The 21,678-nt window shown below is 39.3% G+C and overlaps 1 protein-coding gene across 1 annotated transcript in view; it reads left to right on the top strand.

The window, feature by feature from the left end:
• usp36 (ubiquitin specific peptidase 36) overlaps positions 1-18,603 on the top strand; it is a 43,806-nt gene extending 25,203 nt beyond the window's left edge. Inside the window, exons 8-20 of the mRNA XM_062036625.1 lie at positions 1,452-1,534; positions 1,631-1,742; positions 1,815-1,955; positions 4,296-4,396; positions 4,480-4,618; positions 5,031-5,399; positions 7,535-7,762; positions 9,165-9,289; positions 9,362-10,012; positions 12,408-12,631; positions 12,703-12,882; positions 12,949-13,064; positions 17,207-18,603. Of these exons, the coding sequence (XP_061892609.1) occupies positions 1,452-1,534; positions 1,631-1,742; positions 1,815-1,955; positions 4,296-4,396; positions 4,480-4,618; positions 5,031-5,399; positions 7,535-7,762; positions 9,165-9,289; positions 9,362-10,012; positions 12,408-12,631; positions 12,703-12,882; positions 12,949-13,064; positions 17,207-17,338 (2,601 nt within the window). The 3' untranslated portion in view covers positions 17,339-18,603. The remainder of the gene's footprint in view (positions 1-1,451; positions 1,535-1,630; positions 1,743-1,814; positions 1,956-4,295; positions 4,397-4,479; positions 4,619-5,030; positions 5,400-7,534; positions 7,763-9,164; positions 9,290-9,361; positions 10,013-12,407; positions 12,632-12,702; positions 12,883-12,948; positions 13,065-17,206) is intronic.
• The last annotated feature ends 3,075 nt before the right edge of the window (positions 18,604-21,678 follow it).

Here is a 21,678-nt window from a genome sequence, read left to right as displayed (position 1 = left end):
TCATTGTGATTTTATTTTCAAATTTATTAGCCTGTGGAAAAAGTTAATGTTGATATTTACCTCAGAAGGCTGCAAATAGAAAAGAGGCCTTCAATTTTTATTTAAATTGTATTTGATATGCCATTGATATTTTTTAATTATTATTATTATTTGAAACTCGATTTTGCATGTCACTATAAAGTTATATAAGCCTTGCTTGTTCAATATTCAATGCAAAACTTGTTTGGGTCCCTATTAAAAGGTCAATTTGTTCAACCTTGGCCCAAGGCTTTGTTCAGTTTTAAATTTTGGCCCACTCTGTATTTGAGTTTGACACCCCTGGTCTATAACATCCAGGAAGAAGTGACAGCCATCTTGAAAAAACTATCAGCTACATGAAGGAGCCAGAATTGTTTTTATTTACATTTTTGCAATATTTTAGGGTTCCTTATGAGGAAAGCTTACACTGTATTAAAATCCATAAACTGCTCTGAAATTGTGGATGGCGAGTTCTTGTGATCTAGTGAACCTTTGTTCAAGTCCAGGCCATTAAATATATTTTTTTTTATTGATTTGAAAAAAACAAACACATTTTTGCTAATTTTCTCCAGAGATTTCCCATATTTTGAAATGCGAATACTGATGCTCCTCTGACCGGCAGCATTCGACACATGTAATAAAGGTGTTTCTGAAATACCCTGATGTTTTTTAGTGCATAAAACATTATGTCGCTACTGGTCCGACGTTTCCTAAAAATGATGTAAAAAAATCCAAATATCCGTTATTGGCCTCCTTGACTACTAATAATCAGTATTGGTATCGGCTCTGAAAAACACATCGGTCGATCTCTTATTTATCTACTAGCAGAAAATGGCCCTGAGGGAAATTGGTAGTACATTTTTTTGCTCTGCCTCTTAAGAAAATCTGAAACAAGAATTGTTGGGAACTGGAATCGAATCAAGAATCGTTGGGAACTGGAATCAAAACAAGGAATCAGAATCATCCAAATACAATGTCAAACCTTACCCACCTAGTCGTTAAGTTTAACCCACAAAAGGGTGGCTTCCCAAATGTAATACATATTCGTAAATGGGTTATACTTGTATAGCGCTTTTCTACCTTCAAGGCACTCAAAGCGCTTTGACACTATTTCCACATTCACCCATTCACACACACACATTCACATACTGACCTTATTTGTTGCCACCTGTCTCATGATACTATCTCCACTAGCTTTATGTATGGTGCTCAACTCCTCCTCACACGTGGTGTGTTATACGCCTAAAATCGCTGTGTTTGGCCCGTGGCCCATTGTCCCACTTTCACTTTGGCCCTTGAAGGCATCACGTTTGGCCACCTCTGCTTGGGAATAGTCAGTGTGCAGCTTGTATAGCCGCACTGAAAATGACTCAACACCATTATTGTCCGGATGTCTTAAAGCATCACTGAAGTGTTCTTCTCATGTACTGCAGCAAGCGGTAAACATTGTGCGCGCCTTGGAGCTGTTTGTGAAACCTGATGTTTTAAGTGGAGAGAATGCCTATATGTGTGCAAAGTAAGTACACAACAACCAGCACATTCTTGCATTTTTTGTAAATCTATTTAAAAGATGAGTGAGGATTTTTTTTATAAATAATTTTTTAAAATTTAGGTGCAAAAAGAAAGTGCCGGCAACCAAGCGCTTCACTGTCCATCGTACATCGAATGTACTGACAGTTTCACTGAAGAGGTTTGCCAACTTCAGCGGAGGGAAAATAACAAAGGTTGGCAAATTCTTTAACTTTTGACACCTTTTTTCGCCTGTTTAACATTTTCCATTTTTTCTGCTTTTTTAGGATGTTGGCTATCCAGAATTCCTCAACATCCGTCCCTACATGTCTCAGAGCTCAGGTGATCCTGTCATGTACGGCCTCTACGCTGTTCTGGTTCACTCCGGCTACAGCTGTCATGCTGGCCATTACTACTGCTATGTCAAGGTGAGATTGTTACGCCAGACCTTGATCATTTTTAGAGATGGGCACTGAAACGCAGTTCCATAAAGACACCACTTAAAACATGAGTGGCGTTAGTAACCACACCTAAAAAGAAAGCTTTCGGTGCTAAATGAATGCAGACTTATCCACCTGCAACAAATGCTTGGGGGTGATATTGTACAAGTTACATCCTGTAAGTTCGAAAGCGTGTGTGCTTCTGTCAGGGCGCTACATAAACTTATTACTGCCCTTAACACGCCTTAAGCACCCCTCTTGACACTTCTAGCACCGTAATGGTAAGCTAGCAAGTAGCCACGACAACAACAGCGCCCTTCCTCATTATGTGCCAATGACCTTTACAGCGTGCAAAGTTGCATTCATGTACCCCCGGAATTATGAGTATCAATATTACAAAATGCACTTCTTGCACGTTCTCTATAATCCCGACAATTTGTTGTGGATTTTATTACTTATTTTCGAATGTATTACTTGTCATCTAATTTATATAATTGAAGTATTTCAGTTACTAATCTGCTAAATTTGAATGTCACAAAATTCCATAAAAACAAAAAGTTTATTGTGTTTTTTTCATGTACAAAAAAATTGCATGATTTAAGTACATCTTTTAAGTACCGATTCAGGCACCGTTTTAGCACCGGCATTATTTTTTAAGTACTGATTTGGTTCTACAAGAGCTGGGTAAAATTATTGATTTGAGTGATTATGGATCAATACCTTTAACATTTTGCTAATCAATCACCTTTGTAAATCAGCCTTGATATCTGATTATTTAAATTTATTTAAAAAGTTGCATCTTGAAGATTTGCGATAATCTTATCACACATAGCGGGGTCGATAACGATAAAAAACTAAGCACATTTGTATTTTGTAAATCCCCAATCATTATAATAACATATACTTTCACTTACTGACTTAATAAGCTTAAATACTTGGTTATGATTATTATGAAATCAGATTATGAAATCAGATTTTTCTTCAGGGGGCACACTGATAGTGTTAAATAGCATGCACAGGGCTGCATGCCTTAGCTATAGGAAGCTGTAGTATACACTGACCTCTAGTGTCATGCACAGTGCACTACAACAAAGAAAGTGTTGGAAACCACTGATCTGATAAAATCTCAAATCAATACAAAGATTTGTTTGCATTTGTATTATATACCAGCCATTGGAATATTCGACATTAATGATTGATTTTATACATTAAAACGGTATTAGAGTTTTCAAAAATGTTTTTTGCCTTAAGTTTGACAAAGTTATGACAATTTAGTTGACATTGTAGACTTGACATTTACCCAAGGTACTGTATAATAAAATGACTGGTTGACAAACACTAAAGATATATTTTGACTATGTTTACACTGCACGCCAAAGTGGCCCAAATCTATTTTATATCAGATTTTTTCCAGCTGACTGTTTACATTGCAAGTAAAATGTGATTTTTTTTTATCAGACTCCAATGTAAACGCGCACAGGCCCCAATGTGGCCCCAATGTGGCCTCAACGTCACTTGCATGCGCACTTTGATAAAGTGAAAACAAAGGAAGTCGCTACTACTACAAAATAAAATAAAGGTCACAACTTTAAAAAAAAGAGTGTTTTTCAACGTTGAATGTAAATTAAAGTAAAATAATGTATTTGAGAGGGTTCAAATCTTTTAATGGCTGTTAAGTAGAGGAGACACGGACATCAGCGTGGATCTATGTGAGCTTTATTTTTTATCTCACATGTAAGCAAATGCGCCACAGCGTCAAGTTCGGTCTTTCAACAATTGATATTTCTTCGGAATGAAAATAATATTCATATATTACTTTTAGCCTATTATTTGCGCACTATTGACAAGTGATGCACCGAAAATTAGGTTGTTTTAAATTATAAACAAAACCGGATGTTGTGATGAAATATTCATTTCCGCTGGAGACTTCGTCTTTCCGGCACACACGAGTGACGTAGCCCAAAGCTAACAAAAAAATCACATTCAGGCCCCACTGCGTTTAGACTGCAGTCACATTTGACAAGATCCAATTCCAGTTGGATTCAAGACTACCTCCTGATGTTCAGGACTACCTCCTGATGTTCAGGACTACCTCCTGATGTGGCCTGACTCTGATGCCAAAAGATCAAATTTTAAGCACTTTGGAATGTTTAGACAGGCAAAAAAATCAGATCTGTCACTTGAGGGCAAAAAAAATCATATTTGGTGTGCTGTGTAAAAGGGGCCTCAGTTTCACCTCTAAACTCAGTGATAACATTTATGTTTGGTGTGTCATGTTTTTATTTGAGGGTTTTTGCTTTCAATAGTTTCTGTCTTGTGTTCTTGTAGGCTAGCAATGGACAATGGTACCAAATGAATGACTCCATGGTACACTCTAGTAACATTAAAGTGGTCTTGAACCAGCAAGCTTATGTACTTTTCTATCTGAGGTGAGTTCCGGCGTATGCCATCAATTGTTTTTCTCTTAATCTTTACCAAAAACTCTATAGTTTTTTTGCATTGGTAATTAAAGGATCCCTGAAACTAAGAAGAATGCAGATGGGCAAACCTGCAAGCAGGGGATGTTGCATTCTGGGAAGAACAGCGCTTCATCAGAGCAAATAAAGCGGGTGAATCTGAACGGACCTCTCTCCTCCCCGCAGGTCACAAAGGTACATATCTACACTCTGTATGTAAAATGACAAATATAGGTTTTACATAGGGCAGCACGGTGGTACAGGGGTTAGTGCGTGTGCCTCACAATATGAAGGTCCCCGGGCTCTGGGTCTTTCTGTGTGGAGTCTGCATGTTCTCCCCGTGACTGCATGGGTTCCCTCTGGGTACTTCTTCCCACCTCCAAAGACATGCACCTGGGGATAGGTTGATTGGCAACACTAAATTGGCCCTAGTGTGTGAATGGTTGTTTGTCCATCTGTGTTGGGCCTGCGACTTGTCCACGGTGTACCCCTTCTTCCGCCCGAATTTAGCTGGGATGGGCTCCAGCCACCCCCGTGAGCCCAAGAGGGACGAGCGGTATAAAATGGATGGATGGTAGTTTTACATAGCTCACATTGCATTCAACAGAAACTGGAGCCAGCACAACTGCGTAAGATCCAGTCCATGGATGGCGGTTTGGGCCTGCCCGTTGCCAGAAACGGCCTGAGCGCTCCAGCGCTGCACCAGCAGCCCCGTCTCTCCAGTTGGGCGTCGTCCTCCAATGGCACCAAACAGCTAGGCGGGCCCACAGTTATTGAAGAACCTGTCAAGAAGCTGAAGAAACCCTCTCCCCAGAGCCAAGCGCAGTCGCGCTGCAGCACGCCGACACCGTCCAACACCAGTATGGGTAGGACAGACGGAGACAAAAAGCAGGGTGGCGACAGCAGAGGCCTCATAGCGTCTACCTCAATTAAATCTCTGTCAGACTCGTCCTCTGCGGACACCACAGAGTCAAAGGTAATGTTTGCAGCTAACACCTACAATCTACTGCACATACAGCGCATCCCGAAAGTATTCACAGGGCTTCACTTTTTCCACATTTTGTTATGTTACAGCATTATTCCAAAGTATTATGAATACATTTTTGTCCTCAACATTTTACATACCACACCCTATAATGACAATGTAAAAGTTTTTTTAGATCTGTTTGAAATGTGTTAAAAGAAACTAAAAAAATCACTTGTACATAAGTATTCAAAGACTTTGCGCAACACTTTGTTGTTGCGCCTTTGGCAGCAATTACAGCCTCAAGTCTTTTTTAACATGATGCCACAAGCTTGGCAGTCTTATCTTTGGGCAGTTTCGACCATTCTTCTCTGCAGCACCTCTCAAGCTCCAACAGGTTGGATGGGAAGCGTTGGTGCACAGCCAATTGAAGATCTGTCCGGACATGTTCAAAGAGATGAATGTCTGGGCTGTGGCTGGGCCACTCAAGGACATTTACATAGTTGTCCTTTGATATCTTGGCTGTGTGCTTAGGGTCATTGTCCTGCTAAAAGATGAACCGTCCGTCACCACAGTCTGTGTTCAAGCGCGCTCTGGAGCAGATTTTCATCCGAAATGTCTCTGTATATTGCCGAATTCATCTTTCCTTTTAACCTGACTAGTCTCCCAGTTCTTGTCGCTGAAAACATCCTCACAGCATGGTGCTGCCACCACCATGCTTCACTGTAGCCACCATGCTTCACTGTAGGGATGGTATTGGCCTGGTGATGAACAGTGCATGGTTTCCTCCAAACATGATGCCTGGCATTCACACCAAAGAGTTCAATCTTTGTCTCATCAGACCAGATAATTTTGTTTCTCATGGTCTGAGACTTCCCCAGTTGCATTTTTACAAAGGAATTACTTCTGTCTGGCCACTCTACCATACAGACCTGATTGGTGGATTGCTGCAGAAATGGTTGTCCTTCTGGAAGGTTCTCCTCTCTCCACAAAGGAATGTTGTAGCTCTGACAGAGTGACCATCTTGGTCACCTCCCTGATTCGGGCCCTTCTCCCTCGATCGCTCAGTTTAGACGGCCGAGCCCTGGTGGTTCGAAACTTCTTCCATTTACGGTTGATGGAGGCCACTGTGCTCATTGGGACCCTAAAGGCAGCAGATATTCTGTCTCGCATGAGTGTTAAAGTTAAAGTACCACTCATAGCCACACACACACTAGATGTGGTGAAATTACCCTCTGCATTTGACCCATCCCCTTGTTCCACCCCCTGTGAGGTGAGGGGAGGAGTGAGCAGCAGCGGTGGCTGCGCTCGGGAATCATTTTTGTGATTTTACCCCCAATTCCAACCTTTGATGCTGAGTGCCAAGCAGGGAGGTAATGGTAGTTATAAATGATAAATGGGTTATACTTGTATAGCGCTTTTCTACCTTCAAGGTACTCAAAGCGCTTTGACAGTATTTCCACATTCACCCATTCACACACACATTCACACACTGATGGAGGGAGCTGCCATGCAAGGCGCTACCAGCACCCATCAGGAGCAAGGGTGAAGTGTCTTACCCAAGGACACAACGGACGTGACTAGGATGGTAGAAGGTGGGGATTGAACCCCAGTAACCAGCAACCCTCCGATTGCTGGCACGGCCACTCTACCAACTTCGCCACGCCGTCCCGTAGTTATAGAAAATTCCTTTGACTTCATTCTTGGTTTGTGCTGTCAAGTGTGGGATCGTGTATATAAACAGCTGTGTGCCTTTCCAGATCATGTCCACCCAACAGAATTTACCACAGATGGACTTCAATTAAGCTTTAGGAGCATCTCAAGCATGATCAATTGAAACAAGATGCATCTGTGCTGACTTTTGAGCTTCATGGCAAAGGCTGTGAATACTTATGAGCATGTGATCTTAGTTTTTTATTTCTAGATAATTTGCAAATTGTCTTTATGGTGTATTGTCTGTAGAATTTTGAGGACAGAAATTAATATAAAGCTGTAACATAACAAAATGTAGAACAAGTAAAGCGCTGTAAATATTCTCCAAATGCACAGTAATTAGCTACTGAATAGTGAAAAAATATTAAGTGATTTTAGGTGCCATGCTAGTTTGCACCTTTTGCTCACTGCCGTATGGTCATTCTACTAACCAGGACATTGCGGGTCCTAAGAGTGCGCCAGCGGGAGAGGCTCCCTCCACTCCTCGGAAGGGTTCTGGTAGTGTAGCGTCTCCCGCCAAGAGCATGGCGCGCTCGCATAGCGCGGAGGAGCAGAGGACAGTGAAAATGAAACCCCCCGCTCTCAACAACATCTCCACCGAGGCCACCAGCAGCCCCATGTCGCCACCACCTGCCAAAAAACTGGCGCTGTCGGCTAAGAAGGTAAACTAAATTTCCGTCCTGCTGTAACTGCCTATTTGGATAAAGAAAAAGACATTTGTGACTATGAAAATGCATATTTTGTCCAAAATGTAGCACATAGCTTTGTTCTATTGGCCCTGGAGGTTTTGTAAAAAAGGTGTCATTATTAATAAATATATTATGTTAGATTACAGTAATTTGCAATGTTTGCTACAACACAAGGCTAAAATGTTGATGTTTTGTTCATATAACTTGACATACTGTATATTGACCCGCATTTGTTTGGTTGTAGCCGCTTCAATGCTCCAAATATATCCAAGTAACCACCTTCACCCCTAAATTTTTAACTGTATGTGGCCAACCATGGAAAAAGTTGAAATAACACGGCTCTAGACCATTGATTCTCAACTGGTGGTTTGGGTTGTGGACCTATAGTCAGTGGGTTGCCAGTCTTTGCCGGATAGAAATGTGATGTTTGCAAACAAGTCAATTCTTTTGAAGTGAATGATAAGAATGCATTTTTAGTCATTCGTTTGTGAGCCGTTCTTACTCGCACAACTCAATTAATTACAATATGGTGCCGATTTGGATTTGCAAGTTTTTAAAGTTGATTTTAGGATAATTTTAAATTTTTCCCAAGTTCAAGAAGTACTGAGGTTTTTTTTTAACTAACTGTGAACATTTAGAAATACATTCTTAAAATGTTGTACTGTGTGAAGTGATGACCAATGTTGTCATTAGAGGTGATTGTGGGTCCTGCAGTCAAACCAGTTGAGAATTACTGCTCTAGACCCTTTTAGATGAAAATCAAAATTATATTTTAGACATATATACATGAGCATCTCAATGTATAAGAATATCTTTGAAAAGTTAGTTTATTTCAGTAGTTCAATTCAAAAAGTGAAACTCTGATATTATTATAAAGATATTCTAATTTATTGAGATGTGCTTGTATGAAATAATTGGGCCTATGTATTTGAAACTACATTTGTAATAATTGTAAAACAAATGGTAAGTTTTGCTAAATAACCTTAAAAGCTGATTTTTCTGTTTTCATTCTGGCCACAATGTTTTCCAAACATTTAAAAAAGTTACCTTAAATTGGAATGGAGGGCCAAAATATTCTAAAAAAATATATTGTTATAGTACTTGCATAAATGCAATGATGTTCTTCCCTCTCAATGTAACCTATTTGCACCAGTCTAATCAACCACAAAGTCTACTTTGTCTTCTTTTCCTTTTTACCTCCTTTTTTTCTAACCATTTCTAATTGTTCTCTGCCATGCCCCTTTCTCTTTGCTTCTCCCCGCCTCCATCTTTTCCTATCATTCCCTTCTCCTTATTTAATTCTCTCCTTTTTTTTGTCACGTTCATGACTATTTTTTTTAGACCACCAAGTTTTTATTTTTGTCGATAACTGCAGGCGCTCACCCGGAGTCCGATCAGCATTGATGCGCCACCCCCGTTGCCACGACAACCGTCCGGAGACCCAATTCATCCAAATCACACTAACCACTTCGCCACTGCTTCGCCCACTCACACTCACAGGTATGCATCATTAAACGTCACACATGGGAAGACATGTGCATTGAAATGATGACCCGCATGCTCTTTTCACAGAGCTGCTTCATCTCATTCCCCAAAAGTCCACTCCTTACATTTGACCCACTTAAGTGGATCCTTCAAACAGCAAATCCCACGTCTCCCTACGACGCGAATGCCAAACGCCAGCCTTTCTCTCAATGGCTTTCACAGCCCCGCCCAAAAGAGCCCCAAGTCTTTCCTCAGCCCTGAGCCTCAAGAATCTAACGGCCCCCTGACTCAAAACCAAAAGAAGAAGAAGAAGAAAAAGAAGCGGCGCCACTCTGAGGTGGAAGCTGACACAATTCCCGACACAACCCCAGCTGCAGCGGCTCAATCTAACCCCGCCGATGAAAAGAAAAGAAAGAAGAAAAAGCGAAAGAGAGAGCAAGAAGAGGGCGCAAAGACATCACAGAGAGAATGTGTCACATCTCATTTGGAGTCCACAAAGCAGAAGCAGCAGAAGGACGAAGAGGAGGAGGACTGGTGTCAGGCCGGCATGTGGAGCCTCTCTACCCATCAAGAAACGGAGGGGCCAAAGAAAACGCTGGATTCGGAAGCGGCGTCCAAGATGAATCGACAAGATCAAGCGATCGATTGCGCATCGATAAAAAAGAAAAAGAAGAGGAAAAGGAAAAAAGGGATGCTAAAGGCTTTGCAGGAGACAAACACATGTGAAGCATCGCAAAGGTAGGTCTAAGTTTCTATGTGTCTGTTCTGAACTGCAGAGAGTACTATGCGGCGACACTGGAATTGATTGATTGATTGATTAATTGAAACTTTTATTAGTAGAATGCACAGTTCAGTACATATTCCGTACAATTGACCACTAAATGGTAACACCCGAATACGTTTTTCAACTTGTTTAAGTCGGGGTTCACGTAATAAAACCTGCTTAATGGACCACCCATCTGTGGAAAATTCATTCTTTTTACCAAAATTGCCCACTCAAGTCACCGTCTGCTTTTCTAAACATAAAATGTACAAGCCAATGGGGTAGGATTGCGTGATACAGACGATATGCTGTACAATGTAATTTATATCAATTTAGCGTGCGCTAGAGCTTTAAATGCTATCATTATATCGTGATAATGCATGTTGACACGTTCGAGCTGCGTGCCGCAAGTTTGACCGCTACAAGCGAACAACCGTGCCCTAATCGCATTGTAGTGTCCTTACAAGTGAGTTAGCGACTAATGTCCCTCCGCAGTGCAAAGGCCACTTCCAAGTCAACAGTCTTCGCCTCCATGGCAACTATTATTGCAAGTATTGGCAAGAATTATTGATAAAGAATAGCTAAACATGCTGCACAACACACTGTAGAAGAATATGCTAACCGCAAGCGAGAGGTGGATGGATCGATCCAAATATCGACAGTAGTGGTTAGTTAGATCGATATTTATTATTATGAAAAAATATTTTGTCGTTTTTGTTGTTGTTCACAAAGTCAGGAAATGTGTCCCTGGACACAGGAGGGCATTAGGGCCAAAAACCAAAAGATTTAAATCAGAGTCAATAGGATGGCGGTGTAACATTTAAATTATTCTCTACTGTGTTTTTGTCTGATTCTATAATGTATTAATTCAATGAGCTTGAACATTTTAAGTATGACAAATTGTTATGGCGTATTCTGCTCTTGCAACTACTTGATATTTGATCGATAGCTACATTTTTAGTAATGCCCAAAACTCATGTCAAGTATCCAAACAACAAAAGAATAAACACAGAAGTGTAGGCAGAACATAACCAGATATTAACAGTTAATTAGTGAGTAGATTAATAATAGCTTTCACAAAATAATTCAACTGTAAATGATGCAATATGTTAACGTATACGTCAGTCGCTAAATTAGGAGCCTTTGTAAACCCTTTTAAAATTATTCCATTATCCTTTATATGCCAAATAATAGACAGATATATACCGTATTTTCCGGACCATAGGGCGCACCGGATTATTAAGTGGACTGCTGAGGAGCGGGTCTATTTAGGTCTATTTTCATACAAAAGGCGCATTTAAAATGTTCATATTATGATTTTTTTTTTCTAAATTGAAAACAATTCCTTGTGGTCTACATAACATGTAATGGTGGTTCTTTGGTCAAAATGTTGCATAGATTATGTTTTACAGACCATCTTCAAGTCGTATTCTGACCGTTTCTTCAGGATGAGCTGTTTTGTTGGGCGGTCTTATTTACGTGGCTCACCTTCGGCAGCGTCTTCTCCCCGTCATCTTTGTTGTAGCGTGCAAAGATGGGAGTGGAAGAAGTGTCAAAAGATGGATTTAACTGTTTTAATGACATTCAGACTACTTAATTTAATAACGTATCTACTCATCCATGGCTCACTAGTGCAACAACAACGCCGGAAATGTGTCCTGTGAAAAACCGTCCGACCGGAACTCTCTAATAACTAAAGTTCCGTGGGTGAATTGTCTAAACCCACTACACTGGTAGTTTTTAGTGCTTCCATAGCGAGATATGTCTCAGGCAAAAGTCACAAGTAAATGTGTGGATAAACTCTTTGTTGACATCAGTCAGCCATGTTAAAGGGGTGTCAACATAAACGGGTTCCACTGTATTAGAAGTACGGCACTTATTTGTGAAAATTGCTTTTTAAGTTAAAAAACATGTATCTGCATTTATGGTTTTCTTTTCAAACAAAACATTTTAAAAAACATATTCATAATGACTAAATACAATTATTTATTTTTTATCTTGTTTTACATTGTATCTCTGACCAGCCCAACGTATGAAGAAATACTGTATTTGTTCCATTAATTAATTTTTTAAACTATGATTTGCTGAATGAAGATGGTGGACTGCTCAATCACTTTGTAATATGCCCTTTCACCACCTGCAGGGCAGGATTGGAATATCATCTAAGGCAGCAAAGAGCTGACTCCAATTTACATACTGTACAGGCTCAGCATTGTTTATTTTATTTACAGTGTTGCACTTGGAATCTACCTCAATCTATACTGTATATCTAGTCTAAAATTATTGTTTTACTTTGGGTATTACTCTAACCTCTTATTACTTCGTGCATTAATCAATCTTTATAACTCCGTTTTAAATCTTTCCCTGCAGCCGTTCTGAGTCCAAGGCCGCAATCGATCCAAAAGATACAGGGGAGTTGATCATGCAAAAAAAGAAAGTCAAAATGAAGAAGAAGATGAGGCTAAAGGAAGAAGTGAGACAAGACCAAGAGAGTTGGCCCACCTCCGAGGGGCAGAACGGTGATTTTGACGCAGCCGAGCCACCCCTTAAAAAGAATCCAACAGAGAGTGAAAAGCCACACAAGCAAAGCAGTGGTATGCTTAAACATGCACACTGGAAATAAAGAGCACTTCCCAAACTAAGTTTACTTATGTATAATTCACAGCAAAAGTGGTAGTTTGGGACAGTCAGGTGAAGGACGGATACAAGCGCTCTCTGGCGCCAGCAGCCGACGCCAACACATCAGGAAGCGCCTCTGCATGTGCTTCTTGGGACGGCAAAAAGACGAGCGACGTAGTAGTGGAGCTGCTCAGAAACGCCTCAAACCATGCCTATGGTGCTAGCGGTGAGAAGAAAAGCAAAACAACAGTAAGTTTAGTGTTTTGATATGATTTATTTTTGTCTGCTACAGTCCTCAGCTGGGATGGAGAGGTGTCTGCTGTCAGCCAAGATGCCATTGAAGATGTGCGTCATGCCAAGTGTAACGCTGTGATCGATGAGTGGGATGAAGAATTTGACAGGGGGAAGGTGAGATCACATACTTGAATTTCAATAGCCATGTGCACATGGACAATATTTATTTAATCTGATCATCATTCGGATTACAATGTTACTGTGTACACGGACCCTGGAAAAAATGATCTGATTATGACGTGCATTTTCACGCATCACACCTTAAATCCCAATACTTTACTTTGACATGCGCAGAACATAACACAAACGGAAAGGTCTGTTATTGTCTGTGTTATGGCGCCATCTTTTGGACGAGTTCGATCACTGCAGGTGACTTCTGCTGTAAACAAACGTGGATTTGTGCATTTCTCGTTGTCCGACGGTATCACGGTATTTACTTATCATGTGTTCCTTATTTTCACTACTTTTGTTTTACCTCTCTTTTTTTAAATGTAGCTGTTCTGTGACATTTATGTTGCGATATGCATAAGTTGCCGCACGTCTTCATGTTACGACGTTCTGTGTACCGTATTTTTCGGACTAAAAGGCGCACTTAAAATCCTTTCATTTTCTCAAAACTCGACAGTGCGTCTTATAACCCGGTGAGCATAATGTACGGAATAATTTTGGTTGTGCTTACCGACCTCGAAGCTATTTTATTGGGTACATGGTGAAATGATAAGTGTGACCAGTAGATGGCAGTCACACATAAGAGATACGTATAGACTGCAATATGACTCGAGTAAACAACACCAAAGTTTTATATGTTCCATTAAAAATATAGAACATTACACACAGCTTTCAAAAATCTATCAAATGTTTTAGTACGACTTTAAGATGTATTTTTTTGGCAAAAGTCCTTTAAAAATTGCTTTAAAAATGTTAACTACAGTATTTATTTATAATATATCACCAATACAGTGGTACTTCAGCTTGTACCTTGAAAAAACGTGCATTGCGTTGCCCGTTGAAATAAATGAAAATCAATCAAAACACGTTGGCCTGATTGATTTGGCCTCCCCAAAACACCACAATTTCAACATGCCACATGCCTTTCAATAGAAAAACTTTTAGATAAAAGATATTGTATAAAAACAATAGAATATAATGTAGTGCTAACAACTACACACAGTTTTATGAAGTAATGTAATAATAATATACAGTAGTGGTTCTAAAACGTTTTTTTTACCAAGTACCACCTTAGAAAAAGTGTGGCTCTCCAAGTACCACAACAATGACAACATTAAAATACAGTAGCATAATACGCCTAAGCATTCATTAAAAACAAGGCAGAGGTTTTATCTAACAAGTATATTCAATATGTTTGGCCACTGTAACATTGCACACATTTGAGTAGTAACATTGTGTTCGAATATAGGAAAATAAAACACTGTACTTTAATCAAGTGATTATTTGGCATACCACTAGATGGAATCTGCGTACCACAGTTTGAGAATCACTGATGTACAGTATTTAACTTGCAGAGTGGATTTTTACGGCATCTCATTCCTGCTGCTTCTCTATCAAACTCACCATCAGCAGCTTCTGCATATTTCATGAATAAATATCCACCGTTTGGATATTATTTGAAAATTCCTGGCTGGCCTGACTCATTTTGCTTCAGTATGATGCAGGTTATCACAAAGTTGGCTACACGCTCAGTCATGTTTTTGATGATTTCTTTCTTTCGTTCATTACCATCCATTTTCTACCACTTGTCCCTTTCGAGGTCGCGGGGGGTTGCTGGAGCCTATTTCAGCTGCATTCGGGCGGAAGGCGGGGTACACCCTGAACAAGTCGCCACCTCGTTCATTACCATCCATTCAATTCCTCCATTCCAATGGTTGGAAAAACAGTTATGTCAATCTCTAGCTATAAGTTAATGCTAGAGTGTAAGTGCAAATGTTTTGGTTGGATCTTACAGTGTTCACTGTAATCCTCATTTTGGCTCGCAACCTGAAGCATAGCAATCAGCTGAGAGACAGCTCAAGGTGGGGCCCTCGAATCCCGGGTAGCCACTGTAGTTGATTTACCCGTCTGCAGAAAGTGACTTTTAGAAGGAAGGCTTTTTGTTATTTGCCTCTGACTTTGAATATATATGGATCTACTGTATATTTTGTAAATCGTTTGTTGGATTCGGTGAAAGTGTGAAAACAAAATGAGGATTATTGAAGGTGATGCGTTTATTGCTATTAATTGGGGCATGATTTCTAATAGCGTGCAGGCTACTATGGTGGTAACGATCTCACGGTATGTCCGTGTAAAAAAAAAAGTGACAGGAATGTTTAGGACAATCACACTTAATTGTAATTAAACACGAACATAATGCTCAAATATTTGTGTTACTACAAAAAGGTATTTTAAGTGCAAAAATGGTGCAGGAACTTAAAGTGTTTCAAGTAACACGCAAATATTAACAAATAATTAACTGTCAATGTAAACATCAAGTGTAAAACAAACAAAACCAGTGCCCTCTGTAAAGGACATTTTTGTATCAGTTTGGAGAATGCTGATTCTCAGGAAGTTAACGATAAAAATGTAACTTTGAATTATATAAATACATCAGAAATTAATGTTTGGTCTCGCTGTGTTCTGGGTTTCATGTCAAAGATATTTTCCAAGTGATGGTTCATCAAGTGGCTTTTAATATTACTCATATTTCCAGACAGGTAGTAGACGGCGCAGTGTGGGTAAACTTTTTGTTTTTTTGCATATCCGCTCTCCCACATGAGAAGTTCCGCCAAAATAAAATAACTGCTTGTCTGTTTATTCAAGAACCAACAAGAGACTCCAACAACGTGTTTTCCCCTCGATGGTTATTGTGCTCATTGTAAAACACAAATGCGTCCATACTTCTGATTTAAGCTTTGCAGAATGCAGAATGTACTTCTGTGACCGTCACACTCAGTAGCTCCCAAAAAAATTTGAGATGGGAGTACTTCATTTGATGCTAGCATTTTGAAATAAAAATACTGAGATATTTACAATACCTTTAGATCCCCAGAGGCTACGATTTGATTAATATTGTATTTCTTTTTCAATCTAAATTAGACCTAATAGACTCACAACATGTAATAATCATACAATGGGTTTTATATTAGGGGTTCTTAACCTTTTTGACGTCGGAGCCCACATTTTCCACTAAAGAAGGGCCAGGGTCCCACTCAAACATTGACCCTGAATTAGTTATCTTGTTCTTGATTATTATTGTATTCAAGAACTATAACTGACCTACTTAGTTAAATAGAATAAAACTTGTCAAATGATATGAAACCAAGTGTTAAGAGCAAACATTATTATCAAGGCTTATGTCAAGTTGATTATAAAAATAAATACTACCGGTAATTAAATATATTGCAAAAGAAGGGACTCATAAAACATTATGAAAAATAAATTTACTGTACATACAATTGGACGGCGTGGCGAAGTTGGTAGAGTGGCCGTGCCAGCAATCGGAGGGTTGCTGGTTACTGGGGTTCAATCCCCACCTTCTACCATCCTAGTCATGTCCGTTGTGTCCTTGGGCAAGACACTTCACCCTTGCTCCTGATGGCTGCTGGTTAGCGCCTTGCATGGCAGCTCCCGCCATCAGTGTGGGAATGTGTGTGTGAATGGGTGAATGTGGAAATACTGTCAAAGCGCTTTGAGTACCTTGAAGGTAGAAAAGCGCTATACAAGTATAACCCATTTATCATTTAATTATGCAGTGCTAAGATAAATACATTTGAAATAAATTAATAATTCATATATATGTTTCTCAAACTCAGTACAATTTAAGTGCTAATGAAAATACAGCTTCACCACTTTAGTCATAATTTTTTGCACTAAAAAAACTTTTCTTTGACTTTAGCTCTAGACTTCTGTTTGATATTGTCATTACTGCCACATGTGGTGGAAAAGTGTATTACAACTGAGTACCGTGGCAACCCCTACGAACCACAGCTAAGAAACCGATATTTCTTGGAGGCCCTCTCAGGGGCACTTGCAGCCCAACAATAGGCCCCGGCCCTATGGTTAAACACTATTTTATATAATGTTATGCCGATATGATTGTAGCTATCAGCTACAAGTGCAGAGCATTTAGTTTACGTGCAGTTTTTTTTAATCTTCTACAACAACAGCATCGGTGTGCATAAATCCGCTACTGAATGCTGAAAAAGATTAATCTCAAGAAGTTAAAGTACTCACTCCTCCTCTTTTGTCCCCTGCACAAACAGGTGAAGAAAATAAAAATCTTCAAGAAAGCGAGGCGGAGAGGAGGTAGCAGAATGTTTCAGAAGATCCAGGACCGTCGCAATAAGTGGTCCGTGACTCCCGGGGGGAAGAGAGTTTTTGGAGTGCGTCGGTAAGAGTCCAGTTTGCCCTACATGGTCCTGCTGACTGGAAATGGAGACAACACCAAACCTCTTTTTTTTCTTGTTTTCACTTTCCTGAATAATGAGCCAATAACAAACAATTGTATTTCATATTTCCAGAGTGATTGGCACTCCTCCCCTTTTAACACCTCTATGCCATTAAATTCCTCTGAGTCATGAAATCCTAAAGTAAAATATCACATTTTATGTAAGCATCAGTTAGTGGCCTTGGCTTGGATTTCAACATTTAACTTTCTTCATTGTTCTACCTTTTATCTGTTGGTATTTTATGTTGCAGTGCCAAGTGGCTATTTTTTAAGGACCAATTTTCCTTCTTTTAATCCAGGTCCACATTTTCCAGCATTTAATGTTGCATGAGTTGTTGTTTTTTGGTTAATAATAGTAAACCTAAAATCAAACGGAATGATACAATCCACTGTTCTGCTTGGTCCACAATTACTGGTTCAGTTGGTTAAAGGTAACATTTCACTGTATTTATGCAGCATTTTTAGGGAGGAAGAGGTAACACCTCTTTGAATTTGGACCTTTCTTATTCTTAACGTCACTACTCACGGTTCAACATTGTGAGATTAAAGGGTTCAGTTGTTTCCAGTGGCTTATCCACATGTTAATTTCTGTCCCCTCCTTGTTATACCTCTATGCAAGTTTTTCTGCTGGTCCCCTCCAAAACTGGGCTGAGACTCAGGAAGTCCCCAACGCCATTTTCACTCGACCCCTTATCGATCCTTGCAACACATTGTTGCATTCTGTACAAACTGGTTTATACTTGCATAAACTGCGTGGCATCATCTTGCATCAATCCGGGCACAGACGTGACAACAACAGTGCTTTTCCAAAGTGTACAGTCCATCCTATGCTGTAAAGATTTGCCCGTGCACTTCTTTCCATTCTAGAGGCCTTAAATTGGCTATAAAAAGAAGTAGTGTTCTGTAAATGTATCCTAAAAAAAGATAGATCTTCAATGTGCTACTACAACTTTGATCAATTGATTGATGTTACCTGCAAGTGTGTTTTTGTCTGTGTTATTGTGCACTACAACATGCACAGTGCAGAGGACGCACCATTCAATCTCAAAAATGGACACAGAGGAGGAACAATTATCAGGGTGAATGGATGCTTCACACATGTTTGCACCACCTTTTCTCACCAGGGTAGGACACCTTTCATAATGAAAGTGGTTCCTTCCAGCGCTGTAGTTGAATAGAAAGGTGCAATAAAATTGTGACTTTTGTGAGATGCTCCTGTTTTGAATTTGTGCTGTTCCCACTGTGTGTTGTATACTTCTAGTATGTCAACAGCAAGCCAGACTCGGGTTTCACGAGCCAAGATCAGAGCGTCTTGCTCCTTTTATTGTTGACAGATGCAACACTTTTATGAGACAGAAATCATGATTTTAATTGCTATTACAAGCAGAAAAACAAATAATATATATGATTAACATCATGCATTACTTAGTATTCAGTTACAAATACTGTCACATTATAATTTGCATAAACAACTGTAGAATCTTGTAAGGGCGTTACAAATAAATATGCGACTAACATGCAGATTGCTGTAGACGAAATAACCACAATAGGATGAATGCTTACTGCACATACAAATAGCTGCAGCCAAGTAGCTACAAAAATGATCTCTAATAATGCATATCAGACACTTAAAGAAGCCATATGTAGTATTGTGGCCAGAAATGGTACTGCAATCACGGTCAAAATTATGTAGTCCCCTCCCACTCTCCATGACTGAGGTTGCCAGATACACAGCCAAATCCTACTCCAAGGAACTTCAAATGGCAATCGACGAGTCCTACGCTGGAGGTTTCTCTTGTTTATGCTTCTTGCAAGATGGCTTACTAATTAGTTATGCCATATTTTACTTGGCCAAATGTATTTGTAAAGTTACGCAGCAATATTTCCGTCTGGAGTCGGGACAGATTGTTGGCATTACCCTGCTAAAATGTCTAGTTTGACAGCACAGACCACCATCGAAATAATTATATATAATATATTATATATCGTATAGGCCTACTTTGATGGCAAGCTAAGACCAACAGTAAAATGACCACCACATTTCGTTCAGCATAACCCCATGATGCATCCAACCTGACACTCTGCATTCTCTTCCATGTACGCACATCACCATCTTTCAGTGCAGTGTAATTCTAAGAGCCACCCCACTTTACGCAGAAACCACGTTACGCATAGGGATGATGTTTGATAAGGAATTATCGAGTTCGAGCCTATTATCGAATCCTCTTATCGAACCGATTCCTTATCGATTCTCTTATCGAGTCCAGATACGTTGTTGTATATGGAAAAAAACACACGATTGATTGATTGACAATATTTGGTTTAACAAAAGCTCACTTTTATTATATAATAAAAAAATAAAATCAAATAAATAAATATTGACTGTTACCCACCTAAAAAAAATTAATAAAATAAATAAATATTGACTGTTGTTACCCAAAGAATTTTAAGTGGGATTTTTCAGAGAAACAAATATATACAGTAACACAAAAACAACCTGTCTCTGTGATCACTATAGGTGTATAAATAATAATATAGTGTTAAATAAAATCAGTCCCTTAGGCACAAAACTGAAAATAATACAGCTCTCCAAAAAGTGCACTTCTGCTGCTATTTGACATAACTGTTTGTTATGATGCTTTGACATTTTTGCACTTTATTTCTTTATTGAAAGAAAATTCTATGAAGAGAAAAGTTGTTTGCAAATGTGGTTACAGTGCTAAAAAATGAAAAGTTAAAGCTAAAAAAAAGAAATACACTTTATTGAGTTAACATTATTTCTTTATGGGGGAAATATGTTATGAGCTAGAGCAGTGGTTCTCAATCTTTTTTCAGTGATGTACCCCCTGTGAACATTTTTTTTAATTCAAGTACCCCCTAATCAGAGCAAAGCATTTTTGGTTGAAAAAAAGAGATAAAGAAGTAAAATACAGCACTATGTCATCAGTTTCTGATTTATTAAATTGTATAACAGAGCAAAATATTGCTCATTTGTAGTGGTCTTTCTTGAACTATTTGGAAAAAAAAAGATAAAAGATAACTGAAAACGTGTTGAAAAATAAACAAGTGATTCAATTATAAATAAAGATTTCTACACATAGAAGTAATCATCAACTTTAAGTGCCCTCTTTGGGGATTGTAATAGAGATCCATCTGGATTCATGAACTTAATTCTTAACATTTATTTTGTTGAAGTATTATTCAATAAATATATTTGTAAAGGATTTTTGAATTGTTGCTATTTTTTTAGAATATTTTTTAAAAATCTCACGTACCCCTTTGCATACCTTCAAGTACCCCCAGGGGTACGCGTACCCCCATTTGAGAACCACTGAGCTAGAGAATATAACAACTACACTACCCAGCATGCAACATGAGTTACGAGCATGCGCGGACACCCCGAAAAGTGTTGCATGTTGCCACGCTGTGAAAGTAAACGTCAAGAACTCAGCCAACACGCCTCGTCTGCATTATTTATAATTAGACAGACAACACATCTACAGTGTGATTTTGTTTTGTTTACAAGGAAAGAAAAACAAAAGTTAAAAAAGGGAGATATGTTGTATATATATGTATGTGCTGCGGTTGCATTAAGAACGTTGCGACAGCTGCCGTAAAGGAGGTGCGTTGCTAGCCTGGTTGCTATGTTTCCGTTTGGTCGTAAAAGTGTTCGTCATGTGTTTTTACCCTGCTAAAATCTCTCAGTAAAGTTATTCGTTGGATTATACCTTTTTGTTTCGAACTTTATTACACCTTGGAGCGTTTTTCCCGTCCATTGTTTTCCTGCTTTCGCTATCTGCGCCTAATGACTGAGCTACATGACGTCATTTCTTGTGATGTCCCACGGAGCATTTCTGGTCGGGACGAGATTCCACTCTTTTTCTTTACTATAGTGGTCTCGATAACGGGTACCGGTTCTCAAAAAGGTATTCGAGTCCGAGGATTCGGTTCTTTTCTTATCAAACAACCGGGAAAACCGGTTTCGAGTATCATCCCTAGTTACGCATACATCATATAACCTACTAACATGTCAATACACAAAGTAGAAAACCATTACATGCAATGCATTATATTGTGCCAAGCAAATACCGCCCCATATGTGTCTGATGCACATACAGTACCAGAAACGTCAATTAGCCCTGCTAATGTTGGAACACATTTCCTCAGTGTATCTGCATATTGAGAAATAAATAGGCACTGACACGACCCATATCCACATAGGCTTTATTTGTCGAAAATATATTTTGCCCTGTCAGTTGGATGACACATCGACATACTAACGGGCAT

Source organism: Entelurus aequoreus, linkage group LG25, assembly GCF_033978785.1.
Source record: "Entelurus aequoreus isolate RoL-2023_Sb linkage group LG25, RoL_Eaeq_v1.1, whole genome shotgun sequence".
In the NCBI taxonomy this organism is placed as follows: Eukaryota; Metazoa; Chordata; class Actinopteri; order Syngnathiformes; family Syngnathidae; genus Entelurus; species Entelurus aequoreus.
Note: the sequence above shows the minus strand (reverse complement) of the source record. Positions and strands in the feature narration are given on the sequence as shown.